We start from the raw sequence: 15173 nt of genomic DNA on the forward strand, positions 1-15173 counted from the left end.
ACTCGAACTCAAGTAGGGACAGAATAGGCTCTGGAGACTGGCAACTTCTGCAGCTCTCAAACCTAAGTAGACCTCATGACATTTATCAGATTACAGTTAAATTGTTAAAGTAAAATGGGAAAGACAAATACATTTGAGAGGAAGACTTGGAATTGCCATTGAGTCTCACTTTAGAAACAAGCCAGAAAGAGCTTTCTTAGGTCTTGACTATACAGAAACACTTTGAAGAAAACAGCTTCTCTGATAGAAAATCCAAGATTTTAAGCAAAAACCAGCCTTCTAATCTGCAGTCAGCAATTAGTCTTTGCAGTTTGCTCATGTGCTCTTAGACAGGTTCCTGGCTGGGAGCTGCAACATTCTCCACTGGTTAAAATTGCAGTGCTTCAGCAGCCTCTGAATAAACAGACTTTGACATAGCCAAATGTGGAAACAGGAGAGGGGAAGGAAGGCAGCAAGGTCCATGTTGAGGAGGAAGTGTTAGTGTTTTAGGAGGGAAAGGTGGGAGGCAAACAGTCCTTGTCCCTAGCGTGTGGCTAGTTCAGAAACTGTTATTCCCAGCAGTCTTGAATGATGAGTTTTTATATTAGACATGTATGCTGGGAGAAGGCTGCTGCATGCTCTCAGCATCGTTAGCTTTTCTCTTTAATATCAGTTCTCTTACAGCCTAAATGTCTGCCTGAGCTGACATGGTCCTGCCAAAGTAAGAGTTCCTTCTGTGTGGATGATAGCTTGGCTCTTGCTTCTTCTGGTACTTCTGCTGTATTTTTCTAAGTTTTATGATTTTTATGAGTTTTATACCTGATCCTTTCCTTCATTGGCAGAATTTAATTACGTTAATAAATCAAATATAGGGAAATACTACAACTTTGTGCTCAGAAGAATGAAATGTAACCATTCCAAATCAGCTCTGCTAAATTCGTCCTCTTGAACTTTGATGTGAATGTTCGTGCTTGACTAACAATGAACTCTTGTGTTCATCTGGGGGAATGACTGAGGCAGTCGTATGACTTGTTCTACAAAGTCTTTGATTTCTTCTATAGACTTGGGGTTGGAATATAAGAGAACAGATTACCAGGACTTCAAGTCGGTATGTATGGGGTTTGGTTGTGTGTATGGGAGTATTTCAGCCTTTGTACAAAAAGAAACTGTACTGGTGATGTTTTCTGTTTATGGGTCTGAAAGCAAGCCAGCTGTTATGTTTGCTCTCCAAGTGTGTTTTCCCTTTTGAACATGACTGTCTCAGTAAGCTGTGGTACTCTGATGCTGTAGTGTCAGCTGGCTGGACTTTGGAGATGAAGACTGATGCTGTCTTGTGATACAGTAAATAACCATTTGCCTATCACCAGTGAGCTCAGCTTACCTCTTGGATTAAGTGATCACATCTTGTTTTGCTTTTCAGTAGTTGCAGTAGTTCAAGTCGCTTTCACTTTCTGACTATGCTGGGTTTAGGTCTGATAGATCTCTGAAACTGGGTTACTGACAGGCTTATGGCACAGAGAGTGGGAAAACCTGAGCAGGAAGTAATGGCTGAAATAAATCATGACCTATTTCAGATCAGTCCTCTGTTCCCTGGAATGAGCCAAGGCTGTGATGAAGTTTACAGGAACTAGTTTACTCCAGCAAATGAAGAGTTAGGATGCAAGACTTTAACATATGTTTACATAGCAGACATTTGTCACAAGTCTCTTGTGCTTGATGGTGCTGGGGAGTAGTGAGTCAGCAAGAGGTTCTTTGTAGAAGGGCTTGTGTGTAAACAGATCAGAACTCCAAAAGTTTTGTGTAAAATATTTACATGCTTTAGGAATCTGGGGATGTCTTCATGAAATTGATTGCATCTGTTTGGGAACACTTTGTTGTTGCTTTAATGTGTGCTGTTACACTTGCAATTTTTTGTTGTGCCACAGGAGTATTCATAAATCACTCAGTCCTTTATCCAGTGCCTCAAATACCTGAGGCACACTTGCAGGGAAACATTCTGAAACTAGAACTGTTCCTGTTTTTTGGGGATGGAAGGTTAAGAGAAAAGCATGATTATACATATTCATATCATATACTGATGTGTGCTTAGAGGGAGTTATGTCCCATGAAAGAGGTAAAAATCAGTCCTTTTCTATAATTTATTTTCTTTCTGGGAAACATCCTGTATTGAAGTTCAAGTTTGGTTAAAACTATGAGAACTTTGGAGTGAGTTCTCTTTGAGAGCAACTGGTTTCGGTTTTCACTTCAGTAGCAGCTTAAGCAGCAATTTGGTATTATTCCAGGTAGGAGAAAGTCTTAACAGCACATTTCATGGAAGTCTGTCCTGTAGAACGAGTGCCGCAGTAGCATGCTTTGAAGTTAGCTAGCAAAATATATAGAAATGTTCCGTTCCTAAACAGATACACCTCGAGGAAAATACTCATTCTTTACATTTCTACCTTTGTTCAAGACATGCAGGCAGGCCTGGCTCTTTATAAAACCTTTTAGCTCTCATTCTACATTAATAGATTTACTCAGCACTAGTTTAAACTGGACATCACAAAGGACTGGCTTATGCAAGAAGATGCTAGCAATAAGGACTGTATTGTACTAACAGCAAAAATACAACTGTGCAAGCTTGTTAGAATAGACAAACTGCATACATATCAAACTCTGCATCGAGGTTGTGGTTTCCACTCTTTGCCTCATGTTTTTTGGTAGGGGTTTTCATTTGATATGAAAATCACAGAAGGGACAGAGTTCTTGCTTTGGATTCCCAGTGCTTTCTGTGACGGGTTTTCTGTCGTTTCATGTGTTACAGTGCAGTGCTCTGTAAGATCTATCTTTCAGTGTATTATGTCCTGTTGGAGTAGCTGACTCTGGAAACTATCAGCTTCATATGAATAGATGGAGTATGAAACAAATGGCAGGTTTGATTTACTTTACGTTACTACAGAAAGCATCAGGAGATGTCCACATAAAAATACCAGTTCTACTATAGCAGTGTTTTTTTAATTCCTTGGTTATGTGTTAATTTCCAGCCAGGTGTTAGTCTAGCCTCTACCTTCCAACCTGCACCTCATTTCTGTGCTTTGTGGTAAATATCCCATTAGAAATTACAGTTCTGGGGGGATGGAATTTCTGTGGCAGTTGGACAAAGCCATTCATTTTGAAAACCAGACCCTCCCTTCTGAGCATCAGAGCTGTTGGTGAGGCGGTGTTACGGGCAGCTCTCCTGTGCTCAGCTTACTGCAGAGCAGGGCTGGTACGCAGTGTTCTGACACTCCAGCAGAGTCTGCCTTCAGATCCCCTCATGGTTTCTCTGAGAAAGAGGAGGTACTTCCTTTCAGCACAACTCTGAAGTCTCTGTGTTTTGGGCAGTCACTCCTAGCACTGAAGTTGAGTGCTTGAAAATAAAATTCAGCTAAATCACACTGTGGTGTTGTGAACTCTGTCTTTCCTCTCTCAGTCCAGGAGAAGTAGGATCTAAGGTATGCTGTCTTTTAATATACTGTTCTAATGTTGAAAGCATGTAGCACTGTGTATTATTGAGATGTCTGTATTTGTTTTATGCCTTGCTCGCTATATGTTTGGTTTAGTGTTTATTTGCAGCTGCAGTAGTGTGTTGCTGAGATGATCATTTATTAGCTGAGCATAGAGTGGTGTGATCCTTTCCTATCCCACAGAAGTGCCACTGTTGTTATGCATTAATTTAAATTAAAGGCATCCAGCACCAAACAAAGTAAGTATTTTGTGTATTGTACTAAGATGTCTTCAGGATGGACAGAGAGGCCTTGGTTACAGGCTGTGCTGATATAGCTCAAGACTTCACCCTTTAAAAAAGAAAAAAGGGAATAAAAAAGAGTGATTTGGTGCTTGTTACTGGTCTCCCACCTACCTCAGGAAGACTGAGGGTACAGAATGGAGTGGGACTGCTGTTTGTTACACACAGATAAGCTTTTTGATACTTTGGAATAGACATGAATTTTTTGGCAGTAGAACACAATGAAGAAATTAATTTTTAAACCATGCTCTTGTGCTTAGCAGGATTTTAGATAACATGGAAAGGCAATAGTAGTATCTGCAAATAGTTTATTACTTTGCTTTAACAAAAGAGCAGTCTGATTGCTAAAACAACTCACTTCTACTATTTCAACTTAAAGTGTGGTGTTCACAGCACCAAGTCTTACTGTAGTGTTTACAGGAATGTTACAGGAAGCTGTTGGAAGCAGATTTCTATTCAATTAAACCAAAAGTGAAACTAGTTACCAGACCGTGGATATCAAACATCTTCAGCTGGAGAAGTATGTGTTTAAAAGTGGATTGTTGCACTGACCTAGATATTCTGACAGAGAACCAAGACTTCAGTCTGAGGTTATAGCTGTGTCTGTAGCTGTAAGGATAATGATGGAGTGATTGTTTTCTTCTGTGAGACAAGGGTAGATAGCTTCCATCAGAAATAGTAAATCTGAAGTTTGGCTGTAATACCATTCTCTTTAGAGATGGAAGCAGGACTGATCTAAAGTGTCATTGTCTAACAGTGTGAGCACAAGCCCAGCTTTATTGATAACTATTTTTTGTTGTTCAGAACTGCTCCTGACAAGGATAAGGTAGGAGGCCTGGCCAGTTGGGCATTGGGAACTCACCTGGCCTCATGCTGGGGTCACTTGAGCACTCGGTGCCACTTTTTATGTAAAGCTCAGAGGAAAGCTAAGAATGCTGCTGGTGGCACAAGCATTGTGGGCACCAGTGACAGGGATCTAATAGGTGGTAGCCATTCCATAATTGGAAGATGAGGAGCTGAACCCAGTAAGATTTGCCATCTGTCTCTCAGCTCAGGCACCGCCATGAAAGGTACAGAAACCATAGCTGTATTACAGGCTGTGCATTACTCAGGCTGTCAATAAAATTATTCTCCCAGTACTTCCTCATGCTCAGACTGGATTTCCAGAACTGTGTGTACACAGGTATCTGCATCATTTTGGTGTAATATTTACTACATTACATGGATATTTCTGTCAGTTCATAAAATGATTTAGTATTCAGCTGATTCAACTTCACAAAATCAGATGATACTTTGCTGAAAAATACTGGTCTCTCTGCATCCAGTTTAATAGATTGAAATGCTTCTCAACTTTCTTGTTTTATGCTCTTCTTCCTGCTTATGAATCCTACACTTTTTGTGTTAATAACAAATTTTAAAACTAGTCTGGAAGTTCCTTCTGTAATCTTGCAGATGTTTTTGTGTTGGGACACTGAAGAAAGACACAATGGGGAAGAAACAACTTCTGCAAAAGGGATAAAGCTGAAATGCCATCTCCAAAAAATGGTGGTGGAGTAGCAAGGTAGATGGACTAATTGACCATGTCTTGTGAATGAGAAATAGAGCGTGGCAAGATTATGCACAATGGCAACCTGCTGCTTACATTTTGGGAAAACCTATCACTCAGTTGGTCAATTACATTGTTCAATAAACTTATGCTCTGAAAGCAGCACCAATCTGCCTGCAGTGTTTCATGTTAAACTGGGAAGAGAATGTGTGTGATTCTGAGAAAACAAAACAGCATCCTCCCTTTACATTCAATGTACTGCAAGTAGGTTTTAGGAGGTGAACTTCATCACTTTGACTTTTATTATTGACAAAATGGAAGTATCTATTAAAGCTGTTTGGTGTTTGAAAAAAACCTTATTTCAAGCAAGAACCTTATTTCAAGCAATGTTCTTTCTCCTGTATTGTTGAATACGTCAGGGTTGTGCCAGCTTTATCTCTCCTAGCATTGCTTGTCTACAGGCAAAATCAATAAAATAAGGGTAGTAGAACCATTTTTAAAATCTCTTTTTTCATTCTCATGTTCATGCTGTGAAACTGTTTTGGTGCTTAAGGATGTGGTGTGTTGCAGTGTTTCCTGACAACGGCCCTCAAGGAATGACTAGTGTAGAGATACCAGGCTGTAGAGATTGGTAGGGCAGTCTCTGGACTCTGTCTGAATGTGTGTCCATCCCATAACCTCCTTACTGTTGAGAAAAATGCTATATTATAACTTTCCCTCTTAAGCCCCTAGATATTGATTAAGGCTGCTTTAAATCCAATTCATTCAGTTATGAATGAGCATCCCAACAACTGCAAGCAATAAAATTAAGTGGGTTTTCTTTATTCCTTAGCTTCTGGCTAGCATTGTGTTGCTTATGGAGCAGCTGAAAAGCTTTGGGTTTTTGTTACTACTGGTGTATAATTGCTGTACTAGTAAGTGTCTGGCAACCAGGAGGTCTGGGAGTACAGAGAAAAGTGAGCCTTACTGTAAAGTATGAAATTGATTTTACAAAAAGGGATTTATTTGTAGTGAAACCTTCTGCAATTCTGAGTAGTTCTATATTATGATAGGACAGAGGAACCTTAAGGTCAAGAAAATACTTTTTTGGAGCAGGCGTGGTCTTAGGCCTGTGTTTGTTGTTGCTTCTTTAGTCACACAACTGTGACTAAAGGATGCTGAAAAGGTCCAGGTTTTTAGATTGTTTTGATTTTCCTTCAATTTGCTGTAAGTTTTAGATAAATATTTAAATCACTCAAATCACTTACCAGAGCATTAGAGCATAATGGCATCTAATTCAATCCTGCAAAAAGTATTATTGCAAATAGCATTTTCATAACTGATTTTACTTTGCTGTTTAATAAGAATGAAAAGTACCATTTTATTTTCAGTCCTCTATCCTCCCTGTATCAGAAGAGCAAAAATACTGATGCTGTTTCTCTAAGCTGGTGGTTCCATAACTGTTTGACAGCATACCAAATGTACTTAGCAGAAACTGCCTAATAACAGATCTTTTGCAGTGGCATGTCTGATTTGTATGAAATATTGCAGTAATTGGCTTCATTGGTACTGTCAGAGTGAACTTTAAATGAAAGTGACAGTAACTAGTCCAGACTTTTTTCATTTTGTTCAGACTAAAGCTATTAGACAGTAAGTGACTTACTGGTTTTTGTGCTTTCAATTAGCAACCCAGTTTTATAGTCTTTTAATTATCATTTAATTGGATTCCCCCCTTACACTCAGAGCCTGGCAGCCAAAACAGCTGATTTAGTATTTGGCACAACTGAGGGGGTGAAAATTTCTTCTATAAATCTTTCTCTAGAGGATATGTTTCCACCAGCATAGAAGCTCTTTTCTGGAAGTGGCAAATCTCTTTTAATATCTCCTTGCTAGTCTCTTTTGTGCTCAGCTCTGAATCCACTGTTTGAGAAGTGGTTATAACTGAGGGGGCTGAAGCCTCCAAAGTAAAGCTTTAATGTAAACTGTAACCAGAGAGGACATACGAACAGTTCTTAAATTAGATTCAAAAAGGTAATGTTGGTATATGTGTAAGTTGTCCCTGTAACTGTTCCAAGAGATTAATTGTCATGTCCTTGCATGTTCTTGGTGGAGGGGGAATTAGTGTTGTAAACTGACCTTTGAGAGTAAACTAGAGGACAAGGCAGGGGTTGGGGATGCTTTTAAAAAGGGACTGGAAGGGAGAAAGGGAAAGACTTGATGGTTTAGGGGCTGAAGGAGAGGTAACACTGAAGCCTTGTTGGGCTGGGAAAAGTGGCCATTTCTGAACCTCCAGCCCTCTCCCTGCTGCTGGCAGACAGAGGAGACAGGGAAGCACCAAAAAAAAAAAAAAAAAAAAAGAAAAAGAAATAGGAAGGACATATTGCTTTTCCATTACTAGTATTGAACTCAAGACGTGGATAACATCATCTGCCCTGGAGCCCATTGCATGTTTCAAAAAAGGTCCACTGTCTGGTGGCTGGGCTTCTCTTTTTGTTAACTTCTGGCTCCTTGGTAAACTGTTCGGGGAGTACAGAGGGAGGGCTCTTTATATCAACGTCTCTTTCTTAACCTCCTTCTGTAATCTTCAGGGTTAAATGTTTTCAGCTCATAGTTCAGTTGCAGTTATTTGTAGCTAGCATTCACATTTGCCCTGTAATTCAATTTAGATGATGCTGCTTGGCCTAAATTGGAGCAGACTAGTAGAAGGAGCTTGGTGCGTGTTGAAACCGATCACTGACTCTGTAGTTAAGGTCATCCAAGTAGAGCTGTAAATATTTCCCCTCAGTTTTAAGGTGCAGTTATCTGGCTTGAATTCACTTATGGAATTGTGATTGATACTGTCAGATCTTATGCATCAGATTTTTCAGCTACTAAAAATGCTGACTAACAACCTTACCGTCATCACAGAAGTATTGTAATATTCTTATTAATCCATGTGGTTTCAGTTCCAGCTGTTTGCTAGTTATTTATTCATTAGAGTCTATTTTCTGAATAGCTTCCAGCTACACATTCTTCAGAGAGATGAGATTTTATTCATACATGTATCTACTTATAGGTGAGGAATTTGAAACTGGAGCATGAGCAGGAGAAAAACAAGATCTTGTCAGAAGCATTAGAGACACTCGCTACCGAGCACCATGAACTAGAGCAGTCTCTGGTTAAGGGATCTCCACCTCTCAGCATCCTCAGTGAAGAGCAGTTCTATGATGCTGTTTCAGGTAAGTGGTGATGTCCAGAATGTGAGTGTGTAGACAGTATGTGTGTAGTGAATGTCTTGGGGACAGGTGGGGTGGGGGAAGAAGGTGGAAGCAGTCTATCTTCAAGTGAAATCTCTGCCTTTCTAACATGGACCTAATTTTAGGAGTACGCTTGGTGTGTTTTGTGAGCAGGGCTGTAAAAATTTGCCAGAGCTCACCTGCAGAATTGTATTGCTTCACCTTAGCATGACCAAAGGTTAGGAAACCACAGGACAGAAATGAAAGGTCTGATTGCTTGGGAGTCTACACCCTTTTTTTAAATAGCAAAACATAAGGCTCCTATTTTGGGAGAGGTAACTGTATCTTGTAGCTTTCTGACTTGCTTTGTCCGTGGTGGTGTGTACTTTTTCCTTTGTTGTGTTGTTAAGATCAGACTGTAAAAATTCCTAATTATTAGGGATAATTGTATTAAGAAAGGCTTGTTCTATTTCAGTTTTGTATACCTGAAATGTTAAAAGTGAAAGAAAAGGATGAATCAATATCCTGCATGTATTTCTTAAATGTCTTTTCTTTCCTTATCTGTTCTTCAGTTAGTGTCTTTTATAATTTCATATGCAGAGCATGCCAGTAGTTGGAAAATTCTGAACTGCCTGAAATGATTGCAATATGCATTTGTATAGAGGGCTGTACATAGTGCATGCAGCTCAGCAGTAGCTCTAACTGGGTGATCAGGCAGCACATAGCTGTCTACAGCTATGAAGGATCTGGAAAAGCTTGAGAGTGAACATAATCTAACTGTAGCAGACAATTGGGTTGTGAGGGCAAGCTTCACTAGCAAGGATGGGGTTACTTTTTCTGTGAACTGAACTGTCTGGTACTTCTGACAGATGAGAAAAGCAGTGTTCCCAGACTCCTTGGTAGGTGTTCTGCAGTGAGAAACTTAAGCCGTGATAAAAGAGGCAAAGGAAGTCTATGCACAGGAAGACAGTGAATCACCTTTGTGAAGGAGACTTGGCTGTTTGGCACAGCAGCAGATTTATCAAGCCTTCAAGTAGAAGAGACTGAGGAACACTAAAACAGGTTCTTCCTCTGGAACCAAAGGAACAATTCTGCTGAAAGGCCTCAGGCTCTTTTGATTGTCAACAAAGCAGAGAATAGTTCTTTATCTGATGCTGTTGGAATGTAGTCTCTCCAGCTGGGCTTGCATTGTGCATATATGAGAGAATATTAAGCTTTAAAGAGCTGCTAGTTGACACATCTCATAACTGACCTGATCTCTAAATACTGTTGAATGGAAGTGTCCAAAGCCACCTCTCCTGTTGTCCAGAGGTGGTAGTTTTGTCCTTGCAAGCTACAAACAAATTGTATCAAGTGGGTTTGTAAAATTGTGAAACTTGCTGAGTGCATATGTATATAAACATACTTTAAAAAGCCCAAATGTGATTTCTTTCTCCTTTGGGAGAAGTTACTTGACATAATTCATCTTAATTGCATTTTAAATAATTTTCTGGGACAGACTTTCTTGGCTGTCCATCAGTTTAATCAGACTGGTGTTAGATTCTCTTCTCTAGGTTGTTCACATTTAGTGCTTTGCAGAGATTAAGGTCCTTTCTGTTTCTGAAGGGGGTGGGGATGGGGAGGTGGCTAGAAAAAGGGAAATGTGATTTATTTTCCTGACTGCTGAATACATGTTACCACTTTCACTTTAAGTATAAAAGGAATTAGTTTTCTGTTGGTATGGTTTGAGGAGAGGGTTTTTTTTTGTTGTTTCTGGAAATCTAAATTGCTACAACTGTCTGCAAAGCTTTTGCTTAACCTGTTTTGCAAACTGATAGTGTTAAATTATATTGATTTTGGACAAATAGCCATATTCATGAATTACCTTTCTAAGTTGTGCAGGAGATTGAGCAAACGCCAATATATTTTAACAGGGTGATATAACAAGTTATAATGTCTGTCAGTAGGAAAATGCGACTACTTAGAGTATTTTTTCTATCAGGATGCCATCTTTTTCTGCTTGCAGTTCTATGAATTTTTAAATCCCTGCTGTAGGAGTGAGTTTAGAAGTGAGAGTGTTGCATAAGTAGGCTTGCACTTTGAGCTGAAGAATTGTTAGTTTTGACTTGACAGGTTGAAAGAAGATGCCACTGCTGCTTTATTTATTTAATTTTTTAAAAATAAATTTTTGTTTACTCTCAACAGAAGTATTACTAATGGGACAATTCATAGCAATTTTCAAGCAGGTTTTTGAAGAAGAGGTGTATCAAAAAGGATGCAGTCAGTGCAGCAACTACTTGTCCCCATTTGCCATGCTCTGGTTCACATTGTAGAGCAATCCAATTGCTCCTGAATGAAGCTGAATCAGAAGATCCAGTCCACTTCCTATTGGACACTCAGTCCGTGGCAGCAGAGTAAGAGCAGATCTGAAGAGAACAGCACTAGAAACGTATCTGGTTTGATTGTCAAGTCCTCAGCACCATCTGTTTCTCTTGCAAATCTGCTCCAGCCTGAGCCATGCTACCTGCTAGTGTTGGCATAGACTGAATTGTTCACTGTTAAAGTCTGGTGTGTGGTTCTGTTTGTAGAAATTGCGGCCAGAGTTACAGAAATATCCTCTTCCTTTTCCAAAACTGGAGTGAGGAAAATGTTTGCAGTGTGGTAAGATTACTTACTGGAGTTGGAGTTTATTTTCTGATGTCCCCTTTCTCTTTTGTCTTCAAGCGATATGCTAGGAACTACTGCAACAGTCAGGAACTACTGCAACAGTCAAAAAGTACTAAATCCCTGCAATGAGAGAGAAATGAAAGGAAGAACTTACAGAAAATGCCAGTTATTTGTCTTAACCAAAGCAGGGTATCCAGTGCAAAAAAGAGCAAAGTTAAGGGTGTTATTAATCTGAACTCTGATAGCCATAGGTCAGTTAACAGCGCTTCCTGGTGCGCTGATGCACTCATCATGGGAGTGGTGGAAATGTGTAATTAAACTCGATACCACACAGACTGCTGCAGCTCTCACTTTCAGGATTGAATGCTTAACATGTGTCAAACTCTTCTATGTTTAAAGCAGGGTGGGGTGGAACGGGAGGGCTCTGGGAAAGGGAAGGAGCACTGAACAAGTAGCAAAATACAAAAAGATCAATGCCATCTCCTAGAGAGGTGGAGAAGTTATTAGCTTTGGTTAATACAGACCAGGAGCATATGAAAATGGAATAGGAATGCAGAGATCATCCACAAGGCTGAAAAATGGCTAAGAAAGTCAAGAATTAAAGGGTAAAGGTACTTGATTTTTGCCTGTCAGGTAAGATTCCCTTCTCATATGCAAACTGTGCATGCAGTCAGTTTGGGAAGAGTTTAGATCTTCCTTTGTTTTTCTCTTTTAAACAGGTTTTATCTGAGAGGTGGGGTTTTTTCTGCAAACAGGACTTTTGTATGTGTTGAGAGGGTTATTGATGGCTTTGCATAGATGCAGTCTTGTAATAAAAACAGTTATTTAGCTACATTACAGGAATATTTAAATACTCTGAAGCTAGCCTGTCATAGTTCAGCTTTTACTGGTATCTAACGCTACTGGGTGCTGTGTTTATAAATAACTCTTCTAAATGGTACAATAAGTAGCAGACTACATCCGTTGCTTTTGCTTGTTTCCTAGTTTGTATCCAGTAATCAGATCACTTAAAAGTAAAAATGGTACAAAAAGCATACAAACCTCTTGCCCTTCCTTCCATGTTTAGAGTAGTTTGTCAAGTGGCTTTTTTTGAATGTGTACCAAAAATACGTCACAGCCTCTGTGAGAACACTGCTGCCTGTCACTTCTTGCCTTGAATAGAGTTAAAAGAATGAACTTGGGCATCTCAGATGGATGGGAAACACCTGATCAGAACTGAAACCCAGCAGTGCCAATGGCTGAGCACTATATTTCTCAGGTTTATTTATTAATCAAAAACATTGGCCAGATTTTCTTGTCTGTATCTGAGAACTTACCAGTTGTAGCAGTAGGAAATTGAGGTCCCTTGAATTAAGTTTCTGTCATTGCTTCTGCTGTTTCCCTGTCTCTTCCACTCTTGCAGAATGTAGCTGGTGTTTGTACTGTTACTCTTTCAGGTTTCATGAGCTGGAGAGCTTCCTAGTCAGCCTGGTCTTGTCTCAGAGATCACTTTTAAAATTTTGGCTTCTGAACAGGGACTCTTATTCCTTCTCCCCCCTCCTCAGCCCACAACCCCTTAAGTTCAATTAAAAAAAACCCCTTCATTTTCTCCTAGTCATCTGTTTGACAGCTGCTCTGTAGAAACTTGTGAATATAAATCTTTTTTTGCAGTGACGGGGGAGTATGCAAATCTTAATTCAGAAAAGAGTTCGCTGCAAGTGCACAGGGAAAAGCTCACTTTGATTGCCTGTTGATCTGTGCTCACAGTACAGTACTAGGCTTGTTCGCTCTGACACCCTAACAATCTCTCAAGGCTTGCTAAGCTTGGTGGGTTAAAGGAGATAGCTGATGTTAAGGGGTTAGATACTGAGATGTTTGATGGCAGGAGCTGTTGTAGATGTACTTTCTCTGTTTCTCAGGAAAATGGGTGAGGTTTCTCTAGGTTTCTCTAGGGAGCAGTTTCTTACAACAGTTGTTTTTCATTCTTCTACTGTTTCTTCTTGTATAGCATGGTATTGTTGCATTAGGTAAGGCTCATGCCCTGGGGAAGGCTGTCTGGTCCGTGTCTACAGCTCTGGAGAGGTTTGCAGGTGCGGAGCTCAGTCCAGCAGAATCCGCTCTTGGCACTGTAAGATCAGCGTGAGGAGAACTGAATGTGTGTGGTATTTAAAAATCTTTGTTATGCCCAGAATAATATCCAAGAGTGACAGGCAGTTCTGGTGAAGCTTATCTGTTCTTGCCTTTCTGCTCTGGAGTCCTGGGTCTGTTGCAGAGACTCAGATTGAAGGGATTTGCACGCTATGACTCTTGTCATAGCAAGACAGTCCTGGATGGTGCAAGAGAAGAAAGGACCCTACAGGAGCCCGACTTTCCTTTATGTTACTGGGTATTGGCTTCATACTTTTCTTGTCATGGTAACTGTTGGCACACTTGAGCAGCTCTTTCAAAAGAGAGGTGGAGTAAAAGAGCTTTATAGCTTGTTGTGTGGTCAGGAAGCTGAGGCCCAAGTTGGGTCACACTCCTAGAGTGTCTCTTCCTCTGCAGTATTTGGATGTGCAGGAAAACTCTGTTTCCCTGGCTACCTGGGTCTAGGATCTCTGGACAAATCTGTATTTTATGTAACAAACTTGTCACAAGTAAAAATGCTTTTCCTTACCCTACTTGTTAAATATAGTACCCACCAAACTAATGCTTTGATACGTTATGTCATAACTTGGCACAGAAATAGACTGACAAATTCGGGGAAAATTGTGAGAAGATTCTCTGGAGTGCCAGTCCACTTCTTTAACATATCCTGAGCACCAGCTGGTGGTTCTTTTCATTCCCTAGCAACTGGCTTAATTTCAGTACTGTCTTGATGAGGATAGGCATAGATGTTTCAAATGAAAGATTTTCTTTATGCTTCTAGATCTCTCTCTCTCTAGAAAGGATGGAGACATTGTGACATAGCGCATCCATTTGTCAGGATTCTGTCCTGTTCCTGACCCTTATGTAATCCGGTTGTGGTAGAAAGTCCTCCTATCTATATGTATGTATGTATGTATATACACACACCCTTCAGTAAAGCAATACACAATTTACATGTTCTGGTGAAGCTACTGGCATAGCTTTTTAAAGACAAAACAAGAAGGCACCTGGCAGTAGACAGCTGTAAGATACTCTTTTGGAGTCTGTGCTACTTCAGCAGATTTTGATTACTGGTTTTGAATTAGAACGAGTGTATGAGAGAATGGCTAATTTTGCAATTATTTCTCTGGAGTTTTGCAGCCAAGAGCAACAGCATATGCTGGAAGCAGTACATATAGCAGGAATAGCTACAGGAATCTACTGTATATTGGGTCCACGTTTTTCAGGAACAGTGAGGCTTGCATTAAGCCGTTTGCCATTCAGTGCGGTACCTGGTTTCTGCTAAAGAATTTTTCAAATGAGTTAGAAGTTCATGTCTTGAGTTGTTCCCTCACTTCTTGGAACTCGCAGTTGGATAATCCTTAGACAATCTTGTCAGGTTTGAAAGAAAACCTCACACAAAAATACAGCCTTTGCCAGGAAATTTATACCTTCTGATTTGGGGCAAGACTACCTCTTCTCCAGAGCTGGACAAACACTACCTCACCAAAACACTGGTTAGAAAGAAGGTTTTGTTGTTGTTTGGTTTAGTTTGAGATGTGATGTGGATTGTACTATTAACCTGCCTTCCATAGAACAAAGTTTATCTTGTTGATTGGTGAGCTTATCACTTAGACTTTGCTGGGACCTGCGTAGTTGGTGTTATCTATATGACACATCCTTCTGTTCTTTGGTACTTGCTCAGTGAGTTGGGAAGTGAAGGTTGGTGAACAGCACTGAGAGTCTTAAGAACTTACACCTAACTGAAGGAGTCATTACTCAAGGTACCTGTTGGTTTGGTAGGGTACTGGCATCTGTATGGCACTGGCTCTTGTCCTAGGCAAGGTCTAGTAGCTTCAATTTAATAAATATGCCAGATTTTGGCTTATTTTCGTAGAGGATTTTTAATGTACTGTGGTCTTGCTTATTGTGCAATTTCTTTATGTCTAGATGCTGGGCT

At 40.0% G+C, this 15173-nt stretch overlaps 1 protein-coding gene across 3 annotated transcripts in view; it reads left to right on the forward strand.

The window, feature by feature from the left end:
- OSBPL1A (oxysterol binding protein like 1A) overlaps positions 1–15173 on the forward strand; it is a 76152-nt gene that overhangs the window by 39236 nt on the left and 21743 nt on the right. For all 3 annotated transcript variants that reach the window (XM_039730053.1, XM_039730054.1, XM_039730055.1), the window contains one exon: positions 8323–8485. In XM_039730053.1, the coding sequence (XP_039585987.1) occupies positions 8323–8485 (163 nt within the window). The remainder of the gene's footprint in view (positions 1–8322; positions 8486–15173) is intronic.

This window comes from Passer montanus, unplaced genomic scaffold (genome assembly GCF_014805655.1).
Source record: "Passer montanus isolate IOZ18808 unplaced genomic scaffold, ASM1480565v1 scaffold70, whole genome shotgun sequence".
Taxonomy (NCBI): Eukaryota; Metazoa; Chordata; class Aves; order Passeriformes; family Passeridae; genus Passer; species Passer montanus.